The 22,010-nt window shown below is 51.6% G+C and overlaps 1 protein-coding gene across 4 annotated transcripts in view; it reads right to left on the bottom strand.

Annotated features, from left to right (window-relative positions):
- Nucleotides 1–22,010, bottom strand: part of PDE9A (phosphodiesterase 9A) — a 103,901-nt gene that overhangs the window by 19,127 nt on the left and 62,764 nt on the right. For 2 of the 4 annotated variants that reach the window (XM_067035182.1, XM_067035181.1), the window contains exons 5-7: nucleotides 12,963–13,017; nucleotides 12,010–12,080; nucleotides 4,350–4,434 (exon numbers count right to left, since the gene is read on the bottom strand). In XM_067035182.1, the coding sequence (XP_066891283.1) occupies nucleotides 4,350–4,434; nucleotides 12,010–12,080; nucleotides 12,963–13,017 (211 nt within the window). Of the gene's footprint in view, nucleotides 1–4,349; nucleotides 4,435–12,009; nucleotides 12,081–12,962; nucleotides 13,018–13,131; nucleotides 13,251–22,010 lie in introns of those variants that run through there. The other 2 variants (XM_067035184.1, XM_067035183.1) reach the window with 2 other exon arrangements.

Raw genomic sequence — 22,010 nt, 5'->3', positions numbered from 1 at the left:
AAAACACAAAACCAAGCTAGAAGCCACCGGAACCTCCTCCAATGGGAAATAACTTAAACCATTATGGTACTTCAACAGGGAGGACTATTATGTCCCCTTTAATTATGAGTATTATGTGAAGCGAGGGAATTTGGGTGAAAAGGGAAAAAGAAACGTTGCCTACAGTATGTCCTGAAAGGTACTGCAAAACAATTGGCCACGGAATGAGGAGAAAAGAACTCATTGGGTGGGTGAAAATGAGTGCTGGACCGTGGCCTTCTGGAAAAATGTCTGAGGCTGCATTTTCATCTACTGACTGTTTACAATGTTGTAAGTGAAGAAAATCACAACGGTATTTCGTAGCTGTTTTTCCAAACTGGCTATCTGTGCGTAGAAGAACATCTGGGAAGCTCAGGACTGGATTTCGACTGGGAGCATATCGTGGTTGCTGTTATTATTACTGACTTGCCCCCCTCACCAGTAGAGTCTGGAGGTTTGACAAGGTGGCTATGCCACTTGCAAACTCAGAATGATACGCCTGCTTCCTTTTTGGAAAAAGAGCCTCAGGATTACTTTCTTGGCGTGCTGCTATTCCTTCCCTCCACCTGATGCTTTGCGAAAATCATCCGAGCTGCTTAAGACAGCTTCGTGTATGGGGTGGGATTTGAAGACAGATTTAGCAAAAGGGTAACAAAAGGAACCAAGAAAACCCGCCAACCAAACGCTTTCCGTGGTTGCCCTTGTAAACGAGAACTCCCATTTACACACACACACACACACACACACACACACACACACACACACACACGTCTGAGCGGTGAGAACTTGGTCTGTGACTTCAGGTAGCATCGTCATTGTTTCTTTTCCGCTTTTAACCTCTTTTGTACAAACACCCACACACGCGCTGTGCAGGTCAGACCCGCGCCGTCCCCAGGAGGGCTGTGTAAGCTTCCACCGGTGAAGATGATTTGACTGCTGGAGCCCACCGCTTCCTTGAAAATCCCGGCGTCGGGAGGTCCTGCCGCCTCGGCCAGGCAGTCCCGCCCGCGCTCTGTGCCCCGTCGCCACGGGGACCAGCATCCTCCGGCCGACAGAGCAGCTGGCGTGGCGCCTTGTCTTTTCTCTCCGTTTGGGGCTGGTTTTTGCTTTCGTTTTCTGCGCTCCCGGCCTCCCCCCTCCCGGGGCTCAGTCCAGTGGTCAAGGCCATTTGTTTGGGATGAAAGCGGAGATGACAGACCCCGGAGCCCTCAGACGCCGCCCCGTGTTCCTGCAGCCCCCACGTGCTCGGCGAGGCCGGGCCCTGCCCTGAATGTGGGCGGGCCATCCTCCCGCTTTCCTCCTGGGGAAAAAGCCAAGAGAAACCCAAGGCCTGCGTCTCAGGGGCGTGCAGCCTGTGCCGAGGGTGTCTGTGGGCCGGCGCCTCACCCGGCCCCACTGCCGTCCCCAGTCCCCAGGGGAAGGCGGTTCTGGTCCGTGCAGACCCCCGGCTCCGAGGCCACGCTGGAGTGCGCTTGTGGGAGGGTGAAGATGGTCATCACTGCAGGCTCACTGGCCACCCGAGCGGGTGCAGACCTGAGCTCAGCCGGGCTGCTGCCCCTGTTCCCCCCTCCGCCCCCGAGAGGCAGGATCACAGCCCGGCGCGGTTGACATCCTCAGAAAGAGCTGCTCAGCTGTGCGACGTCCCCCGCAGGTAACGAGCCCGGTCCCAGGACGCTGAATGGCTCCACGGCCCCCTTGCGTGATTAAGATGGAACCCAGCCGTCAGCAGAGACGAGGGGCAGCGGAGAAGCTTACCCTCCCTCTGAGTTGACTTCTCCATCAAGAAAAGGGCAGGGCTGTTTGTACGGGGCACAGAGGGGTGCTAGGCTCCCGGGCCGGGGTCCCAGGCGGGTGATGCTGTGGATCAGCCCTGAGCCCCGGAGGCTGCATTTCTTTTTCGCAACGTGTCAGCGCCGTCTGAGACTTAACCCCATTCCGTTTTTGACTGAAGAGTCACAGTTCCCCGTCTCTCACCTACGGGGGCTGCTGTGAAAACTGCCTGCTGAGAAGACACGGCTCTAGAAGCGGTTGGGGCACAGGGAAGGCTCCTCTTTGGATCGCAGCCCTGTGAGTTCCAAAAACACGTATCGATGCTTCTGGCGGGGGGCGGGGGGCGTGGGTGAGGCTTCATGACTTGCATGAGCCCCGGCTCGGCCCACTTTGCCTCCGACGGGTGCCTGCAGGTGACATCTTGCTCCCCTCGTGCTCTGAAATCGGGCAGGTCTTCTCCACATGGTCTCCTGTGTCCCCCAAGAAACATATGTTGATGTTCTAACCCCCAGTACCTGTGACTGCGACCTCATTTGGAAACGGGGCTGTAACAGGTGTGATGAGTTGAGATTGGTCACACCAAGTAGGGCGGCCCCTAACCCAATACGACTGGTGACTTTTTAAAAAAGGGCCATTTGGACACAGCGACAGACACATACCACAAAAAGGGCCACGTGGAGACAGAAGCAGAGACTGGACTGATGCTCTGTAAGCCAAGGAGGCCCAAGAGTTGCTGACCACCCCCTAGAAGCTGGGAGAGAGGCCTGGAACAGATTCTCCCCGAGAGCCTTCAGAGGGAGCCGGGCCTTCCTGACACCTTCATGTCAGACTCCCAGCCCTCCGAACTGTGGGAAGATACGTTCCTAGTGTTTCCAGCCCTGCAGTGTGTGCCCCTTTGTTACAGCAGCCACAGGAGACTCATACCACTTGGACGAAATTTTGTTTTTCCTCTTGCAGCCTGAGCCGCGGGGCAGCGCACTCCAGCAAGCACAGCAGGGGCGCCACGTGTCCCCGCCCCAGCCTGGCTCTTACCGAAGGGGCGGCGGAGGGTTGCCTCTGCCACACGGCCGGCGGGGTAGGACCGGCGGGCGGGGGCTCCTGACTCACCCCGGCTGCTCGGGGCGGGTGGCAGGACTGAACCATTTGAGAAGGGATGAGAGGCCTCATTATAAAACACCTTCTGGGGCTTCCCTGGTGGCGCAGTGGTTGAGAATCCGCCTGCCGATGCAGGGGTCACGGGTTCGTGCCCTGGTCCGGGAAGATCCCACATGCCGCGGAGCAACTAAGCCCGTGAGCCATGGCCGCTAGGCCTGCGCATCCGGAGCCTGTGCTCCGCAACGGGAGAGGCCACAGCAGTGAGAGGCCCGCATACCACAAAAAAAAAACAAACAAACAAAAAAAACCACCTTCTGCTCTCGAACCACTATGTCAATGCCCCTGAAACTAACCTAACACTGTAAATCAACTATATACCTCAGAGCAAAACCCAAACCCAAAGGCCGCCTCCTGCAAGCGCTCTGTGGGCTGCGTGGCCGCAGCGCGTTTATGGGTGAGGTGACCCTACAGAGGGAACACGGGGCGCGGGGCCCGGGGCAGCACCCGCTCGCCACCGCCGACACGGCACTCGGCCACGGGCCGCCTGTCTGAGGCCGCGACAGGGCCTGGCTGATTAGCTTTTCTCCCCAGGGCGTCAGGACTGGCCGCAGGACAGAGGTCCAGCACGCGGCAGCCAGAGGGCTAAGCTGAGCCGTCCAGATGCCGCGCCCGAGGACGACACCGTGACCGGGGGCCTCCTTCCAGCTGCTGAGCCGGGGCCCAGCCGCGGGGCTGCACGGGCAACTCCAGGGCTCTTCCTGGGTCACCCGGGGCATCTGCCTCCTGACCCCATAGAGCCTTGCGCGCCAGGGGCGGTGAGGACGAATTGTGCACTCACAAGTTTCTGTCGTCACGGACTCCTTTGCCCGACTTCCCCCAAATCCAACGGGATGAGACACCCCGAAGTCCAGAATACTTGACAAGCGAGCGGGCCACGAACGTGGCGCGGTCCCCGGAAGACACGCACCAACGGGCTCGGAGCCCGTCAGGCTGGTCCCCGAGCCCGCCCCGAGGCCGCCAGACCCCCCCACTCCCCCGCGACGGGCCGCTCCATGCTATGGGGATGTCCGCACGGGATCGGGGCCTCCGGGACACCAGGACCCTCGTCCCCTGAAAGCCAAAGGCCTTTCTGCTTTTATCGTTTCCCTTTTCAAAAAACCGATGCCAACTTTGTTCAAGTTGGGGCCGTGAACCCCAACACTTTGATCTGCAAGAAGATTACTCTCCTTTTCTGTGAAGGCAACCTCCCAGCCCCCCTCTGCCATCAACTCTCTTTTATGATAAGAAAGCTGTGTAACTGAAAAGCAAATCCCAGACGGTGCCCACCCCAGCCAGAGCTGGGATTCTCCAGCTTTGCTTCTGCGGGAAAAAAAAAAAAAAAAAACCCCAGGGCCCCTCTCGGCTTCGCACGGCCGCGCGGAGCTCTCCCCTGGCCGTCTGCCGCGCTAGCCGAGCGCAGACCTTACCTGTTGCTTCTGGCCGCCAGCTCCTCCCTCATCTTTTTAATGTCACTCTTGCATTTCTCAACCTCCACCACTTTCAGTCCTTCCACTGGAGACCAAGAGAAACAAGGGGGTTACCATGGATACACGTGGAGGGTGGGGAGGCTGGTAAGCGGGGGCTCGCCCGTGGCTCCCGCGTCCCCGGGGGTGGAAGCCGGCGCAGACACTGGTTCCCACCCCGCCCACGCCGCTGATTCTCAGGCCCCCCCCCTCGCTCAGCTCACCGAAGCCTGTTCATCATGGGCCCTCGAGGACAGAAGCCCCTCCCCCTCCCCGCATCTCCACTCTTCCCGCACCTACTTCTTGCTTTTTCTCCGTACCTACCCCTAAGCGCCAGCTGAGGACACGGGACAGAGGACCTTTTATCCCCCAAAGAAAAAGGGGGTACGTGTTCCCAGGGGAGTGAAACGCAGTGAAGGGCTCGGGGAGCAAAACCACAGCCTTCCCAGCAAGGATGAAAATTTCGCTGAGGTAAAAAGCTTTGCATTTTAAGGTCCTGGGTAGAGCAGTTAACCAGGAGAAGTGCTGACTTGAAATGGATGAGAAGTGATCAGGCAGGTGAAAGAGGAGCAGAGCCTGGGCTGGGTCACACCCGCAGGGTCCTGCAGTACGGGCCCCCCTGAGTCAGAACACTATGGTTTCTTTTTTTCATCAAAGGATGAACCGGCGCTTACGCCTGCCAGCGAGCGTTCAACTTCAAGACGTTCACTCTGGCAGGTGCATATTTAGCTCAGAAACGCTGCCAGTTTTGGAACGGCTTTCAGATTAGAGTCAGTTCATAAGGAATAAAAAAGATTAGCTTTGTTACTTGGTAAATCACACCTTGATTTTTGTGCAGAAAGATACTACCCACAATGCCACTCCCTCTCCTTTCCATCAGGCGGCTCAGAATATGGCTAAAGCTAGAATGCAGGTGATTTCTAAAAGAAAAACAAAGCAACTCGGCGACTTCCGCGGGCTTCCACCCATCTCCCGCCCGGAGGAACTGTCAGCAGCTCTGGAGCTCGCGGCTGGGGGAACTCTCCCAGCGCCGAGCCCCCGGGCGGCCCGCCAGGAACCACAACCTCCCTGGATGGGTTTTCTGAACGTTTCAGTGTCAGGGGCCAAGTGGGGACAAGACTATGTGAAACCGCTGCTGCTCTGCGCCCAGTGGCAGGAGCCTGGAGGACCTGATACCCGGATCTGGTCCCAGTGACCTGCTCCTGTGCCGTTCGGGATGTCGAGGGAGAGGCTCGAAAACCGTCTCCACCCTCCCGTACCAGGACGCGGGCCCAGCGAGGTGGGGAAGCCAGGGAACTGGACATTGGTACTTTGTGCTCCAAGAGCCCACACTCTCCTTTGGTGTGGAGGGGGTGCTCTCAGCGCTTTCTTGCATCGTGGACCCTGTTAGGAGGTGGATGAAACCATGGGTCCTCTTCCAAGAAAAAGCACATCAGCACACACCCTCTACGGTTTGCATTTGGACCAGGCGTGCGCGGCCTCCCAGGCATTTCTCGGCCTCCGTCCCATTGCAGGACGCTTACCCCGAGGAGGAGAGGACCGCCACGGAGCTGTGTCTGCGGGCCTGCTAATGGAACAGATGGCAGACTCAACATCAGTGGCGGGAAGGGGCCCAGGAAGGGGTTGTTAACACGTGAAGGGCAGAAAATTTTGGAAAGTTGAATAGATCTGGAGAAGAGACCTGGCATGTGGCATAGACTTGGATCCGAAAGGTGGATCCATCTGCGGAAGAGATGGAGCACACGGTACAGAGTCCAAACAGGGTAGTGGTGCCCTGCCTGTCAGGGTCCACGGGTACCGTTCATTACCCGTTTCCAACATCACTTCTCTGAATACAAAATAACCTATGATCGTTGTAGAAAATGGAGGAAATACAGAGTATCTCAAAGAAGGGTATTTAAAAAATTTATCCACGGGACTTCCCTGGTGGCGCAGTGGTTAAGAATCCGCCTGCCAATGCAGGGGACACGGGTTCGAGCCCTGGTCCGGGAAGATCCCACATGCCGCAGAGCAACTAGGCCCGTGCGCCACAACTACTGAGCCCGTGTGCCACAACTACTGAATCCCGCGCACCTAGAGCCCATGCTCTGCAATGAGAAGCCACCGCAGTGAGAAGCCCGCGCACCGCAACCAACAGTAGCCCCTGCTCCCCACAACTAGAGAAAGCCTGCACGCAGCAACAGACCCAATGCAGCAAAAAAAAAAAAAAAAAAATTTATCCATGATCCTATCGGCCCAGAGAACTCATTTAATATTGTATATATTGGTGTGTATCCTTCCAGGCATTTTTCTCCCACCCCCATGCAATCTAAATATCTATTTATCTTTCTTACTTAAAAAAAGGCAGAATTGGGATAATGTTTTCTCGTTTGCTTCTCTCCATCATCAACAAGTCAAGGGTGCCCCTGTTAGCAGCTGCTTCCTAGCTCATGGTTCTTGGGGGCTGCCTGATATTTGATTGTGTGAATATTGAAATGGATGTAGATCAGGTCCCTCGGCCATTTATTGGGAGTGATGTTAAGATTAAGCCTTTTTGGGCAACACGGAATGATAGAATTTACCGCAATGATGTTTATGAAATAGAGCCTGGTTGCCAAGGAAACTGATAGTGAGTAATGAGATGGCAAAAGAAGTGCATGAATCAATGGAAGAGAGAAACAATGTATCACGGGATTAAAGAGCCAGGCGGCCGGGAGGCGGCCGGGAGGCCGCGAGAGCGCTCGGCGGATTCAGGCACCAGCAGACCCAGGGCCGCCGCTCCCAGGCCTTGCTGGGCACCGGGCTGCCTCGCGGAGATCCTGGGGGAGGGAGGAGGCCGTCCGAGCTGGGGCTCCCCCAGGCCCTGCACCGACGCCAGCGAGGACCCGGGGTTGAGACGGATGCCGGTTTCCCACGTGTCAGAGTCTCAAACTCTAAACACAGGCGGGCACGGGCCAGAACCCCAGACGGAGGTGGAGGCTCCCGAGCCCCAGGCTGGCTGGCCGTGTGAGGACCACCCGGACACTGCTGTTCTCTCAGGCTTTAGGGGGGACTCTGTGGGCCTCTGGTCACGGCCACCTGGAGGACCCTTAAGAATGATTTTCTAAGAGGGACACTGGCTTCGGGGACGGGGCCTCAGCAGGCAGGAGTAACAGCTCGGTCACGGTCAGGTCACGAAGGCAGCTCTGTCCTACTCCCTTCTCCCCCTGACCCGTTGGGCTCTCCTAAGAGGCCGGCTGTGGGCAGGCGAGGCCCTAGTTAGGCTGCAGAGCTTTAGGGAAAGTTGCTTATAGCCACGTAGGAATAGAGCCTCGGGTTTCAGCTCTTCCTCCAGGGACTTTGGTAAAGAATTGGCATAAAGCACATTTCCCCAGTGACAGAAAGAAAAGCAAGCTTCGGTTTCGGTCTTCTGGGTTGTTTGCACGACCGGGCTGTAAGCTTTGCCCCGTGGGGCCAGCTCTCCAGTCCGGAGGCTCTGGGCCAGGCCCCGGCAGGCGCAAAGGCTGGACAGGGCCAGGACTGCCCTGTGCCCACTGCGGGGTGCCTGGGCTCCTCCCGCAAACAAGGAAGGAAGGGAGGGAGGGGCGCCCCTGGATGGTCCGTCTCCAACCGGGAAGTCAGGGGAGGCCCTGGATGTCCTGTGTTTAGGAAATGGCTTCTCACCTAAGCGAGACCCCAGCCTCCCAAAGAACGAAAACATTTCACAGAAAAGGAAGGAAAGCTTTTAAGCTGAATTAAGAGCTATGGTAAAATTTACATTTGATTCCAAAGAATTATACACTTGAGAAGGTAAAAAAAAAAGGCAGGAAATTCCATTTAAAACAAGTCAAATCACTGCAATGTGGTTTACAGATGGGCAGTTCTAGCTGGTGCCTCTTTGAATTCAAGAAGCAGAGAACAGCTCCTAACAGCTCACACGTACCAAAGTGTGTGTGTGCCTGAGCATGGTATGTGTGTTTCTGTGTGTATGTACACGGGGGTTCGTGTATGTGTGCGAGTGTATGTGCCTACGTTTCTGTGTGTGCTTGCGTGTGTGCTTGTGTGTGCGCTTGCGTGTCCATGTGCGCTTGTGTGTGTGTGCGCGTGTGCGCGCTTGCGTGTGCGTGTGTGCACGCGCGTGCGTGTGTGTGTCCATATCTGGCCGGGCCCAGCGGAGCAGCCTGACAGTCATATGCCCGGCAGCCTCTTCCCAGGCCAGCAGCGCAGGCCGGCTTGCTTCTGGCAGCTCTGCGGGGACAGGGCTGACCTTCTGAGTGGCTCGCATGACCAGTTCCCCAAGTGACCTGCGGGAGAGGTCCAGCTGCAGAACCCCTGTCCTCCAAAGAACTCCCCTGTCCATTTCCAAGGTCCCTGCGATGTCTTGCGGGGAGGCCCTGATTGCTGTGTCTGGGCGGCTCTTAGGAACCCACACCCCCCGGGGCTCAGCACGGGTGAGGTGACGGCGCCCACCTTCGCGCTGACGCGGAGGCTGGGGGAGCCCGGGGAGCGGTGAGCCACAAGCGCCAGGAAAGGGTGCGCCAAAGCCAGGTGGAGTTCGGGGAGGACGAGGGCCACCTCCGGGGGTGCGTGGGCCCCCATAGCCACGTTCCTGTGGGCAGCGGGCAGCCAGGAGGAGGTGGGGAGGCCAGGGGCTGATGCAGGGAGAGGTACCAAAGTGGGCCATGGGGGGAGGCCGCTGCCCACACCCGGCCACCTGACCGCAGCTCCCGGAACCCTAGCGCTAACCTCCTCTCCCTCTTGAGAAATGCAAAGCTCTCTCCAACCCCCTCCTTCAGTGCCCAGGGCTCTGGTGCTAGAAATTAATACCACGAGTAAAAACGCTCGTCACTTTGATCTGTGCAGTGAGCCTGAGCTGGGGGATGAGGCGGTGATGCCCTCCTCCAGGTAATTTATGCGCATGAGAGTGAATGATCGGATTTACACAAGAGCCCCAGGAGGAGATGCGAGCTAGTGCTGCAGGCTTCCGGGAAAGGACATGCTGGGGGGAAGGTCATCCGGGATCCATCCTTTAATGGTCCTCAATCCACAAGCCGCTTGAAGGCAAAATCAAAACACTTCTCGGCCTGACTGCCGTCCCCTCGGCCAGATACCGGAAGCCTCTCGAGTTGAAGTCAGCACAGCTCTCTGTAGGAGTTCGGAGAATTAATTAATGGCCTCTTCAACCTGCCTATTTCCAAGGAACGGCGGCACTGGAGCTGGCTTCCGTGTGGGGCGGGGGGAGGTGGTCAGTGGAGCCGGAGGAGAGGAGGACGGAGCGGGGGGCACCTGCCACCCCCCCACCCGTGCCCACCCCCCCGGCACCTGCTCTCCAGGTGGGGACCGTATGACTGTTCATCCCTGTGATTGCAGGTGGTGGCTCGGCGGTGAAATGTTTTTTGTGCTCTTTGGCTGAACCTCTTCCCAAGTCCAGAGAGCTCCCTCCTCCGTGGGGCTTGGTGGGAGGCTGAGCTGGCCGCCCGGGGCAGAAGACGGAAACCCCAAACGCTCGCGGCAGTGGGTCGAACTGTGGCCCTGTGAAGGACGGGCTCACATCCTGACTCCCAGAATGAGAGCGTGACCTTGTTTAGAAAAGGGATCTCGAGGTGAGCTCATCCTGGGTGAGGGTGGGCCCTAAATCCACAGACAGGTGTCCTGATAGAAGGACGACCTGAATGCAGATGCAAGGGGAGAAGGCCACGTACAGGCCGCGGCAGCCTGGAGGGGTGAGGCCACACGCCAAGGCCCGTGGGCGTCCTGGAAGCTGGAGCAGGCTTGGGACAGCTTCCCCTCCAGGAGGAACTGACCCTGCCGACACCTTGATCTCGGACTTCTGGCCTCGAGACAGCGCGAGAATCCATTTCTGTCGTTTTAAGCTCCCCAGTTTGCAGTGCTTTGTCATGAGAGCCACAGGCCACTAACACTTGCTGTCTTTGGCCGTCCTCGCAGCGAGGGTGTGGGCACCTGATCCAGCTCCGTCCGGGCTCTGGATCTGTAGCTCGTGTACAGAGAAGCGGCCTGATGTATGCACAGCGGTGGCCGCAGGGGCTATGGGGCTCCAAGCACAGATCTAGGGGTGCCGGGGGGGGGGTACTTACTGTGCACCTGGGGCTCAGATCCACCAGATCGGTATCCTCACAGCATCAGCTCTACGTGGGGTTTGGGGGTATCGCTCCTGCTGCAGAGCTACTGAGCCCTGGTCCTGAGCCCTCCGGACACCCAGGGGAGCTCCCCCAGTCCCTTAGGGCAAAACCTCTTTTCTGCTCAGGGCAGCCATGACCAGTGTTTGCGGCTGTAGCCGCGAGGCCAGCCGTCACAGCTGCTTTCTAACCTGCATCCTCAGGCCTTCCCCGCCCCGCCTGTGGCACTGGCTCCCCATGGGGAAAGGTGACGGTGAAAAGGTGACGGTGGGAGCAGCCCCGCCAGGACCCCGGGGCTGGTCCCAGTTTTATTTACTTTTCCAATTTGCTGAATGAACTTGAGCAGGTCACTTCATCTCTTGGTGGCTCCTTCATCACCAACGGGGAAAATAAAACTGTTCTGAAGCTCTAATGACCAAATGGATTTTATTTTTTTACCCAAACCAAAGTTTCTTTATTATGAAGCTCTCTCTTTTGAAAAAACATCCAGCAGAAACAATGTGCTATATTCCAACCACTGTATATTTAGAGTATCAGCACCACTCCCAGAAAACTAAGTTCACGGCAGTTTCTGGGTACCGTGATTTTTGGGGGAGAAAAACAAAGCTCCCAGGGTGATACGACCAAATGGATTTTAAAAAATGTTGCCATACTTTGAAAAGGGTAACTATATAAATCATGATTCAAGTTAGTTAGGTGAATTGGTTTTGGACGTGATCCTGAATTTTTTTTCTTGGAAAAACTCCAAGCAATTCATACAAGATATGAAAAGTGGCATTCAGTGAGTCAGCCAGGTAGAGTCCGTGATGCCAGGACCCCGATGGCCTCAGGTTTGGAGTTTGTTTACTCATTCCGGAAGTCAGTAAATGTGGTGCCCAGGAGCCATTAACCTTGGCCTTGACACTGACAAAGAGCCTTCCCGTTGTGCATTGAATGGGGAATTGCGGGTCACGTGGAATTCAAGCTTTGTTCCTTATTTGATGGACGGGAACGCAAAGGGTGAGTGACTGGAAGCTGTTTTCCTCCCAGAGTTTCAGCTATTTGGTCACTGAATCAAGACTCGGTAATGATTTAGTAGACATCCTCCCCCCCAAATTGTGAAACCACAGAGTGTGGGTCGGTGCATTCTCATTTTTGTAAAAAGACACACACACAAGTTATTCTGCAGAAGTTCTTCTCTGGAGGGGGCTAAGTCTGGGGGCCTCACGGTTTCGTCCTGTGCTCTCCTGCACCCAAGAGACCCTATTCCGGGGGCTGTGCTACAGTAAGTACCATGTTGCAAGTTACTGCGTACTTATAACACGTCACATGTCACTGAGTTACTTTTAAAATAGAAATAAAACACTTAGGGTTCATCACTGTTCTAGCCCTTGTTAACTTCGAAGGCAACTTTGGTGCATTTCCCAAAGACAAGACATTTGCTGTCAGCCTCACCTCCGTTGCCATCACCGAGTGCCACGGTTTTCAGTGGTTACTCTGAGCAGAGGTTAAAAGACAAATCAGCGAAAGGGAATCAACATGGCACTCACATTCAACGCGCTTCTCTAGCACTGCCAAGTGATGTGCGACTTCAGCTTTCAGCTCGTTGATTTTAAATGCTCTAGGAAGGAAAAAACAAAACAGAACAACATAACTCATCACACTCTCCAAGTTAAAATGGGTTCAGCCAACATCTGCTGACTCCCTGCCGTGGTGAGGCCTACAGGTGGGCTGGTGAGGGGCTCGCACGGAGCAGTCGCGTTTAAGGAGCCCATGGGAGTTGGGGAGGGCTGGTGAGGGGGCGGAGGAAAAAGACACACCCCTGAATTATCTCAAAGGTACATTTTCCAAGACGGGAACGTAGAGCAGGTATGCTTACTTCCCCATACGTGGGCAGTGGGCAGGTGCTCTCCGGGGAGGACCAGGTCCTCTGCTCACAGAGGGCATGGTCCACCCCACACCCTGCCCCCTGCTGGGCACAGAGCACCTCAGGGGACCTGATGTGCCCTTCTCCGGGCTCCAACCCCTTCAGTTCCACAACTCTTGGGCTTTAAGAAAACACCCTACGGCCTTTCCCCATTTTAACTACTCTCGGGCAGTAAGATGGCACGGCGGGGTAACTGAGAGGTGGAAAAGCACCGACGCGGAGCCGGCAGGATAACTCGGAATGGGGAGGAGGATCTCTGCGAAAGCCGTCAGTTCTTGGAGGCTGAAGTCCTAGCCCCGGAAGAGCCAGCTGGGAAAATTACCAGCAACACGGGCTCTCGTTCTGAAAACACCCACTCGACGTGGTCTGCGGCACCTGACGGGCGTTTCCTGGACCCCATCCAAGCTGGCTTAGGTACGTAAGTCCCCACAGGATTCCCCTGGGGAGGCAGCTTCTGGGGGCAAGTGATGTGTCAGAGCCTGCCGGCCAGGACAGCCTCAGAGCAAGTGGCCCACCCCAGCCATGAAGAGAAAAAGCACCCAGCTCTGGAGATGACGTATCCAGAAGATTCTGTACCTGGAGAACTGCTCTGCCACCTGGGTCAGCACGCTCTGGATCAATTCTTCTTTCTCTGCAGGTGAAGGAAGAAAGACTGATGGGAAAGGGCACACTGTGCGGACCGCGGGCTGGACCCGCACGCTGTGGGCAGGGGCGCCGGCGCCGTGCCAGGGAGCCGCTCGGGCACCTGGAGGGATGCTCTGGCCGCCTCTCAGCAGCAGGGCCTCCCCTGGGCCGGGGGTTTCCCGTCCACCTTCAGACGCCCTTTCCCTCCTGGACTGCTCTCGGCGGTGCCTGGGCGGAGTGACCGGGGCTGAGGTCCTCCCGCGGTCCGCGCCAGCCACAGAAAGCAGGCAGGACTGGGCCTCTAAACGCGGGACATTTTCATGTGGCGCCCTGGTCCATTGTATGGGGGCAAAACTACGATGACGAAGCGAGTTCAAGGCATAATTTGAGAGCACAACAGGGTTCCTCCCACGGCAGGTCCCAGAGAGAGGAAGCAGGCCGGGGTGAGCAAGTCTGTCCCTTTGCTGCCTGGTACGTAAAACCGGGCTGGGTGGCTGGTTTTACAAGGTTCGGGCCCCAGGCTGAATATAACCTGCCCGCTTTCCTGTTTCCTGACCGGGCCCAAGGCGGGATGCCTCACAGGAAGGTGTAGACTGCCCGGCACTGTTCCAGCAACTCCACCCTCTGAGGAAGGGAGGGTTCTCCTCCTGGATCCAGATGGCCATTTAGTTCACGCCCTGAAACGCTGGGGACCTAAACTAGGCCTCCTCCTGAACTCATGCCATCTTCTATATTGACTCTAAAACCAACACAAGTCAAAACCAAACCAAGCCTGTCCAGACAAACAAAAAACGTTGATAATCCAATTTGGCAACAGGGCTGAAAAGCTAAAAATGATCTATAGTGTCTTCATTTCTAGGAGAAAGACGTTCATCACCGTGTTATTTAGCACAGTGAAAACTGTAACGGCCTACGTGCCCATCAAATGCACATCGCTTATAGCGTATAAATGATGGTATATCTGTACCGTGGAAACACATTCTGCTATTAGGAATAACATCTTGGAAAACGTTCACGTCTATTGTTAAAGAAAAAAAAAATTGTAGTACAGTGTGATCCCATCTCTGAAAACTTGGGGGGATACATTCCAAAAGAATAATTCTAGTTACTTTTTGGTTGTAAGATTACATATACACTTTCTTTCCTTATTTTTGTTTCTTTATATCTAATACATTTCTATAATAAACATATGTTAACTTCATAAAAGTATTTTAAAAATCAATCTAAATTAACCTCTTGGACCTTATTCCTTCACTTGCCAAATGAAAGGGTGGACCAGATGACCCAAGGTTTCCTCTGGCTTTAGCATTCTATAACTTGATGAGAAGAAGGGAAACAATGTCTTGTTGTATCTCTTGGAAATATAAGAGTAAAAATGTCAGCCAGGAAACTTCATTAAGACATATGTTGAGCTGATCCAAGTTCTACCCTTCAGAGAGGCCCACACCTATCAGGGAAGAAAGATGGTGACTCCGCTGCACTGATAGGAATCACCAGAGAGAAGGGTTCACAGCGCTCCTCGGTGAGCTCGGCAGGATTTTAGATCACTTATTCTGAAATCTTTTGCACAGCAAAGGAAACCATAAACAAGATGAAAAGACAACCCTCAGAATGGGAGAAAACATTTGCAAACGAATCAAGGGACAAAGGATTAATCTCCAAAATATATAAACAGCTCATGCAGCTCAATATTAAAAAAACAAACAACCCAATCAAAAAATGGGCGGAAGACCTAAATAGACATTTCAGCAAAGAAGACATACAGATGGCCAAGAGGCACGGGAAAAGATGCTCAACATCTCTAATCATTAGAGAAATGCAAATCAAAACTACAATGAGGTATCACCTCACACCGGTCAGAATGGCCATCATCAAAAAATCTAGAAACAAATGCTGGAGAGGATGTGGAGAAAAGGGAAGCCTCTTGCACTGTTGGTGGGAATGTAAATTGATGCAGCCACTATGGAGACCAGTATGGAGGTTCCTTAAAAAACTAAAAATAGAACTATCATATGACCCAGCAATCCCACTACTGGACATATACCCTGAGAAAACCATAATTCAAAAAGAGTCATGCACCCCAATGTTCACTGCAGCACTATTTACAAGAGCCAGGACATGGAAGCAACCTAAGTGTCCATCAACAGATGAATGGATAAAGAAAATGTATATATATTCTATATATACAATGGAATATTACTTGGCCATAAAAAGGAATGGAATTGGGTCATTTGTAGAGATGTGGATGGACCTAGAGTCTGTCATACAGAATGAAATAAGTCAGAAGAGAAAGACAAACATCGTATATTAACACATATATGTGGAATCTAGAGAAATGGTACAGATGAATCTATTTATGGGGCAGGAATAGAGACGTAGATGTAGAGAATGGATGTGTGGATATGGGTGGGGGAAGGGGAGGGTGGGATGAACTGGGAGATTAGGATTGCACTACCATGTGTAAAATAGATAACCAGTGGGAACCTGCTGTACAGCACAGGGAGCTCAGCTCGGTGCTCTGTGGTGACCTAGATGGGTGGGTGGGATGTGGGGGAGGAGGGGAGGGAGGTCCAAGAGGGAGGGGATATAGGTATACATATAGCTGATTCACTTCGTTGTACAGCAGAAACTAACAGCATTGTAAAGCAACTATACTCCAATAAAAAATATATAAATAAATAAAAGTTTAAAAAAGTAATGTATCACATAACCTTCAAGAGTTAATGACCTGTCTCAAAGTCTTGAGCTATATTTAAAACTCTATCAACGGGGGCTTCCCTGGTGGCACAGTGGTTAAGAATCTGCCTGTCAATGCAGGAGACATGGGTTTGAGCCCTAGTCCGGGAAGATCCCACATGCCACGGAGCAACTAAGTCCATGAGCCACAACTACTGAGCCTGCGCTCTAGAGCCCGCGAGCCACAACTACTGAGCCCGTGTGCCACAACTACTGAAGCCCATGCACCTAGAGCCCATGCTCCACAACGAGAGAAGCCACTGTAATGAGAAGCCTGCGCACTGCAACGAAGAGCAGCCCCTGCTCGCTGCAACTAGAGAAAAGCCCGCGCGCAGCAACGAAGGCCCAATGCAGCCAAAAATAAATAAATAAATAAATACATTTAAATAAAAATATGTTAAAAAAAAAAAGTCTGTCAACGACTGCAGAACACATATTCTTTTCAGGTGCCTATGAAGCGTATACCAAAATAGACCATATGCTGTCCACATACACACACAAAAACCCGCAACAAATTTAAAGGAACTGCAACCATATAGAGTATGGTCTCTGACCTTTAAGAGAATCAAACTAGAAATCAGTAACAGAAAGATAGCAGGAAAATCTCCAAACACCGTGAAGCTAAACAACACACTTGGAAGTAATACATGGGTCAGAGAGGAAGTCTCAAGGGATATAAAAACAGACATTGAACTGAATGAAAATGAAAATACAACACATCAAAATTTAGCTGTGGGACACAACTAAAGCAGTGCTGAGAGGAATATTTATAGCACTACATGCTTGCACTAGCAGAGAGGAAAACCCTCAACACAATAATCTAGGAACCTAGAAAAAGAAGAGCAAAATAAACTAAAGCAATAGCAGAAGGAAGGAGATAATAAAAAGCAGAAATCTATGAAACAGAAAACAGAAAAACAAGCGGAAAATCAATGAAACAAAGGGCTGGTTGTTTAAAAATATCAGTAAAGTGACAAATCCCTGGCAAGACTAAGAGACACAGAGAGAAGACACAGATCACCGATATTTGGAATGAAAAGGGGGCTAGCACTACAGACCCTGCAGACATCAACAGGATAACAAGGGAACACTACAAACAACTCTAAACACATAACTTTGACATCCTAGATGAAAATGGACCAATTCCTAGAAAAGTAGGAACTGCTACACTCATGCAATATGAAATAGGTAATTTGAACAGTCTGTATCTCTTAAGGAAACTGAGTTTCTAATTTAAAAACTCCCCCCACGGAAATTCCAGTTGCATATGGTTTCACTGGAGAATTCTACCAAACATTTAAGGAAGAAGTAATACAATTCTGAACAATTTCTTCTAGGAAACAGAAGAGGAGGGTACATCTCCCGATTCATTTTATGAAGCTAGTATTAGCCTGATACCAAATCCAACAAAGACAGCAAAAAAAGAAAACTACAAATCAATATCCCTCGTTAATGTGGATGCAAAAATCCTTAACAAAATATTAGCAATTAGAATTCAGCAAAATATAAAAGTAAAACTGATAAGTGAGTTCAGCAAGGTCACAGGATACAAAATAAAGATACAATATTGATTATATACTAGCAATGACCGTGGAGACACTGAAACTAAAATCACAACACCATTTACAAACACTTAGAAAAGCTCAAACAACTTAAGTGTAAATATAACAAAACAGATGCAGAAGCTGTGTGCTGAAAGAAATAAAAAAAGATATATAAATGGTGAGACCTACCATTTTCATGGTTTGAAAGACAACACAGTAAAGATGTCCCTTCTCCCCAGATTAATATATAGATTTAGCACAATTCCTATCAAAACCTCATCAAGATTTTTTGTAGAAATAGACAAGATTATTCTAACATTCCCATGAAAATGCAAAGGAACTAGGATTGCTAAAACAATCTTGAAAAAGAAGATAAAATGGGACAGATCAGTGTATCTTATTTTAAGACCTATTACATAGCTAATAATCAAGACTGTGAGATTTGTGGAATGTTAGACACAGATAACAGAACAGAGGACCCAGAATGATACCCACACAAATACGCCCAACTGATGCTTGACCAATGAACGAAAGCAATTCAATGGTGGAAAGATTGTTTTTCCAATGAATGGGGCTGGAGCAATTGAACTTTCACAGGCAGAAAAATAAGCCTCGCAGACCTACTGGAGTATGGACTTGAGGGCACGGGGAGGGGAAAGGGTAAGCTGGGATGAAGTGAGAGAGTGGCATGGACACATATACACTACCAAATGTAAAATAGAGAGCTAGTGGGAAGCAGCCGCACAGCACAGGGAGATCAGCTCGGTGCTGTGTGACCAACTAGAGGGGTGGGATAAGGAGGGTGGGAGGGAGGGAGATGCAAGAGGGAAGAGATATGGGAACATGTGTATATGTATAACTGATTCACTTTGTTGTAAAGCAGAAACTAACACGCCATTGTAAAGCAATGACACTCTAATAAAGATGTTTAAAAAAAAAAGAAAGAAAAATAAGCCTCGAATTAAACCTCACTGTTTATATAAAAATCAATGCAAAGCGGACCCTGGATGTAAAATAGAAAACTATAAAACTTTTAGGAAAAAAAATAGGGGAAAATGTTCAGGTTCTTGGGCTAGGCAGAGAGTTCTCAGACTTCACACCAAAACACAATCCATAAAAGGGAAAATTGATAAACTGGGCTTCATCAAAAGTAAAACTTTTCCTCTGAGAAAAATCCTGTTAAGAGGATGAAAAGCTATAGTCTGGGAAAAAGATACTTGCAAACCACGTATCTGACAAAGACTTGAATACAGACGATGAAAAGAACGGTCAAAACTCTACAGTGAAACACAGAACAACCCGATCTGAAAATGGGCAGAACACACGAGCAGACATTTTACTGAGGGAATATCTAGATGGGTGACAAGCACATGACAAGATGCTGAGCTACGTGAGTCATTGGGAAATGCAAATTAGAACCACACTGAACTATCACTGCACACTTATCAAAAAAAGCTAAAAAATAAAAAAAGTGACAACCCCAAATGCTGGAGAAGATGTGGAGAAACTGGATTACTCACACGCTGCTGGTAGGGACGTAAAATGGTTCATCAGCTGTTCTGGAAAATGGTTTGGCAATTCCTTGAAAAAACTAAGTATGTAACTACCGTACCTATGACCTAGCAATTGCCCTCTGGGGCAGAGAATGACAAGTTATGTTCACACAAAAGCTGGTACGTGATGTTCAGAGCAGCTTTTATTTTTAATTGCTCCAAACCAGAAACAAGCCAGGTGGCCTTCAATAGGGGAACGGATAAACAGACTGTATTCCGGCCACGCCATGAAATATTACCCAGTAATAAAAAGGACTGAACTTGTGATACACGGAACAACCTGGGTGCATTTCCAGAGAATCACGCTGAGCGAAGCAAGTCCGTCCCCAAACTCACCCACTGGATGCATGCACTTATAGAACATTCCGGAAATGACAACAGTATATAGAGATGGAGAACAGACTAGCGAGTGCCAGGGGTTAAGGAGGGGTGGGGAATAGAAGGGATGGATGTGGGGGAGGCTATAAAAGGAGGGCTCGTGCGTTGCGGGGACGGAATGCTCTGTATCTGGACTGCATCAGTGTCAACAGCCCAGGGGTGATATCTTACTACAGTTTGAAAGGTGTTACCACTGGGGGAAAAAGGGTAAAGGGTGCCTGGGTCTCTCTGCCTTTTTCCTTACAACTCGATGTGACTCTATAATCATTTTAAACGGTTTAATAAAAAATTTAATAGATAGAATGGAAAGGAAAAGTTAAGGGGGAATTTTCCTTTGGACTTTTGAGGTGGGCTCCTTTGAGCATTATAGGATTTTGATGCCGAAATTTAATTTCCAGCCCCAAAAGCAGTAATAACGCTTCTCGCTACCTCATCCCATACCTTCCTGCTCCCAGCTCAGTCCAAGGCGTAGACACTCATATTCCGGTCCACGTAATAGCTACACCTCAGCCCACGTGCCACCCGTGACAACAAATCCGATGTCCTCCGAAAGGTCCCGGGCACAGAGGTGAGCTGGTGGCGAGAAAGCCTCAGGGCGCCACTGCCCAGGCTGTGGCGCTCACACCACTGCCATGTATGTAACTTCGCCCTGAGCTGCCTCTTTAGATAACTGCGCAGTCTGCATTCTTTTGCAGGGGAAAAGAGCGAAAAAATGCCTCTATGCAAAAGGCCAACCACACCCACACAACCATAAACAGAGCCTGATCAGGAAGTGGGTGCCTCCCGCCACCCCCCACCCCCTGCACCCCAGAGCGCTGGCATTCCTGTCACGGGCCACTGTTTCCTCCCAGGGGAGTTCCGAATTTAAAATTAATTGACTTAATGTGTGTAAAGTACTCAGGACAGGGCCTAGCCCGTGGCGAGCGCTCCTATGTTGGCTGTTGGCTGTTGCTGCTGCTATTACATTGCAAGTGTTATTACATCACTACGGGTCACCAACAGACACAGGTGTTGTTATTCCATCACTAAGGGTCCCTGACACCCACAGGTGTTATTACATCACTAAGGCTCACCAGCAGCCACAGCTGTTGTTATTACATCACTACGGGTCACCAACAGACACAGGTGTTGTTATTACATCACTAAGGGTCGCTGACACCCACAGGTGTTGTTATTACATCACTACGGGTCACCAACAGACACAGGTGTTGTTATTACATCACTAAGGGTCGCCGGCAGCCACAGGTGTTGTTATTACATCACTAAGGGTCCCTGACACCCACAGGTGTTATTACATCACTAAGGCTCACCAGCAGATACAGGTGTTGTTATTCCATCACTAAGGGTCGCCGGCAGCCACAGGTGTTGTTATTACATCACTAAGGGTCCCTGACACCCACAGGTGTTATTACATCACTAAGGCTCACCAGCAGACACAGGTGTTGTTATTCCATCACTAAGGGTCGCCGGCAGCCACAGGTGTTGTTATTACATCACTAAGGGTCCCTGACACCCACAGGTGTTGTTATTACGTCACTAAGGGTCACCAACAGACACAGGTGTTGTTATTCCATCACTAAGGGTCGCCGGCAGCCACAGGTGTTGTTATTACATCACTAAGGGTCCCTGACACCCACAGGTGTTATTCCATCACTAAGGCTCACCAGCAGACACAGGTGTTGTTATTCCATCACTAAGGGTCGCTGACACCCACAGGTGTTGTTATTACGTCACTAAGGGTCACCAACAGACACAGGTGTTGTTATTCCATCACTAAGGGTCGCCGGCAGCCACAGGTGTTGTTATTACATCACTAAGGGTCCCTGACACCCACAGGTGTTATTCCATCACTAAGGATCACCAGCAGACACAGGTGTTGTTATTCCATCACTGAGGGTCACCAACAGACACAGGTGTTGTTATGCCATCACTGAGGGTCGCCAGCAGCCACAGGCTCTCTGACACGTTCTCTTGCTTCGCGTGTCTTCCCCGGTGTGTGCGCTGTCCCTGGGGTGACACGCAGAGCTCTGGGGGTCCAGGGCCAGGCTGAGAAGCAGCCGCATGCTTCCTGCACCGTCCCGAAGGTGCTATTCATTCCCCTAGAAGCCTCAGCGAGCCCTACACCCCTGGATCCGGGGGCAACGGGCAGTTTTCAGTCGCAAATATTACTCATGCCCAACCTCGGTGGCCAAACCTCACCCGATCAGAAAAGTCTGACAGCATGTGGGAAACCCGTCTATTTCCGAGATGCCACGTGGCATATATCGAATTTTAAAAATCGAAGCATATTCAAGCGTTTTTGCTTTGCAAATTTTAAAATAGCTTTAAGAGTAACCAGCCGCAGCCAGGGATGCTGGCAATTCAGGGTTGGACACGATTGGGTCTTTGGGGGTCTCTGGATCTCGAAGTTTTTGAGAAAATTGGGAGAGAGGAAGTACGATTGAAAGAATGCGAGTCCGCAGAATGACTGCTGGCCCACAGGATGGAGGCTGAGGGGGAGCCAGCAGAGTCACGGGTGACTCAGGTGCTCTCCAGAGAAAACTCCGCTCCCTGAGAACAGCTGACATCGGAAGCGTCCCTGAACCTACAGCCCACGCTAGCGAACCTCCGGGACACTGCTCCAAGCTCACCGTGATTTATTCCTAGGCACCCACGGCTTTCATAAAAGCAAAAGACTTAATAAAGGCCAAATGGTCAGTCATAAGCACAGAGATCTCCGTAGGCTTAGCATCAGCCTCTTCAGGTCTGGGCTGCTTTTTCCCTGCTTCCACCTGGATGGGCCTATAGCC

Source organism: Kogia breviceps, chromosome 5, assembly GCF_026419965.1.
Source record: "Kogia breviceps isolate mKogBre1 chromosome 5, mKogBre1 haplotype 1, whole genome shotgun sequence".
Taxonomy (NCBI): Eukaryota; Metazoa; Chordata; class Mammalia; order Artiodactyla; family Physeteridae; genus Kogia; species Kogia breviceps.
The sequence above is the reverse complement of the archived record's forward strand: the minus strand, read 5'-3'. Positions and strand labels throughout refer to the sequence as shown.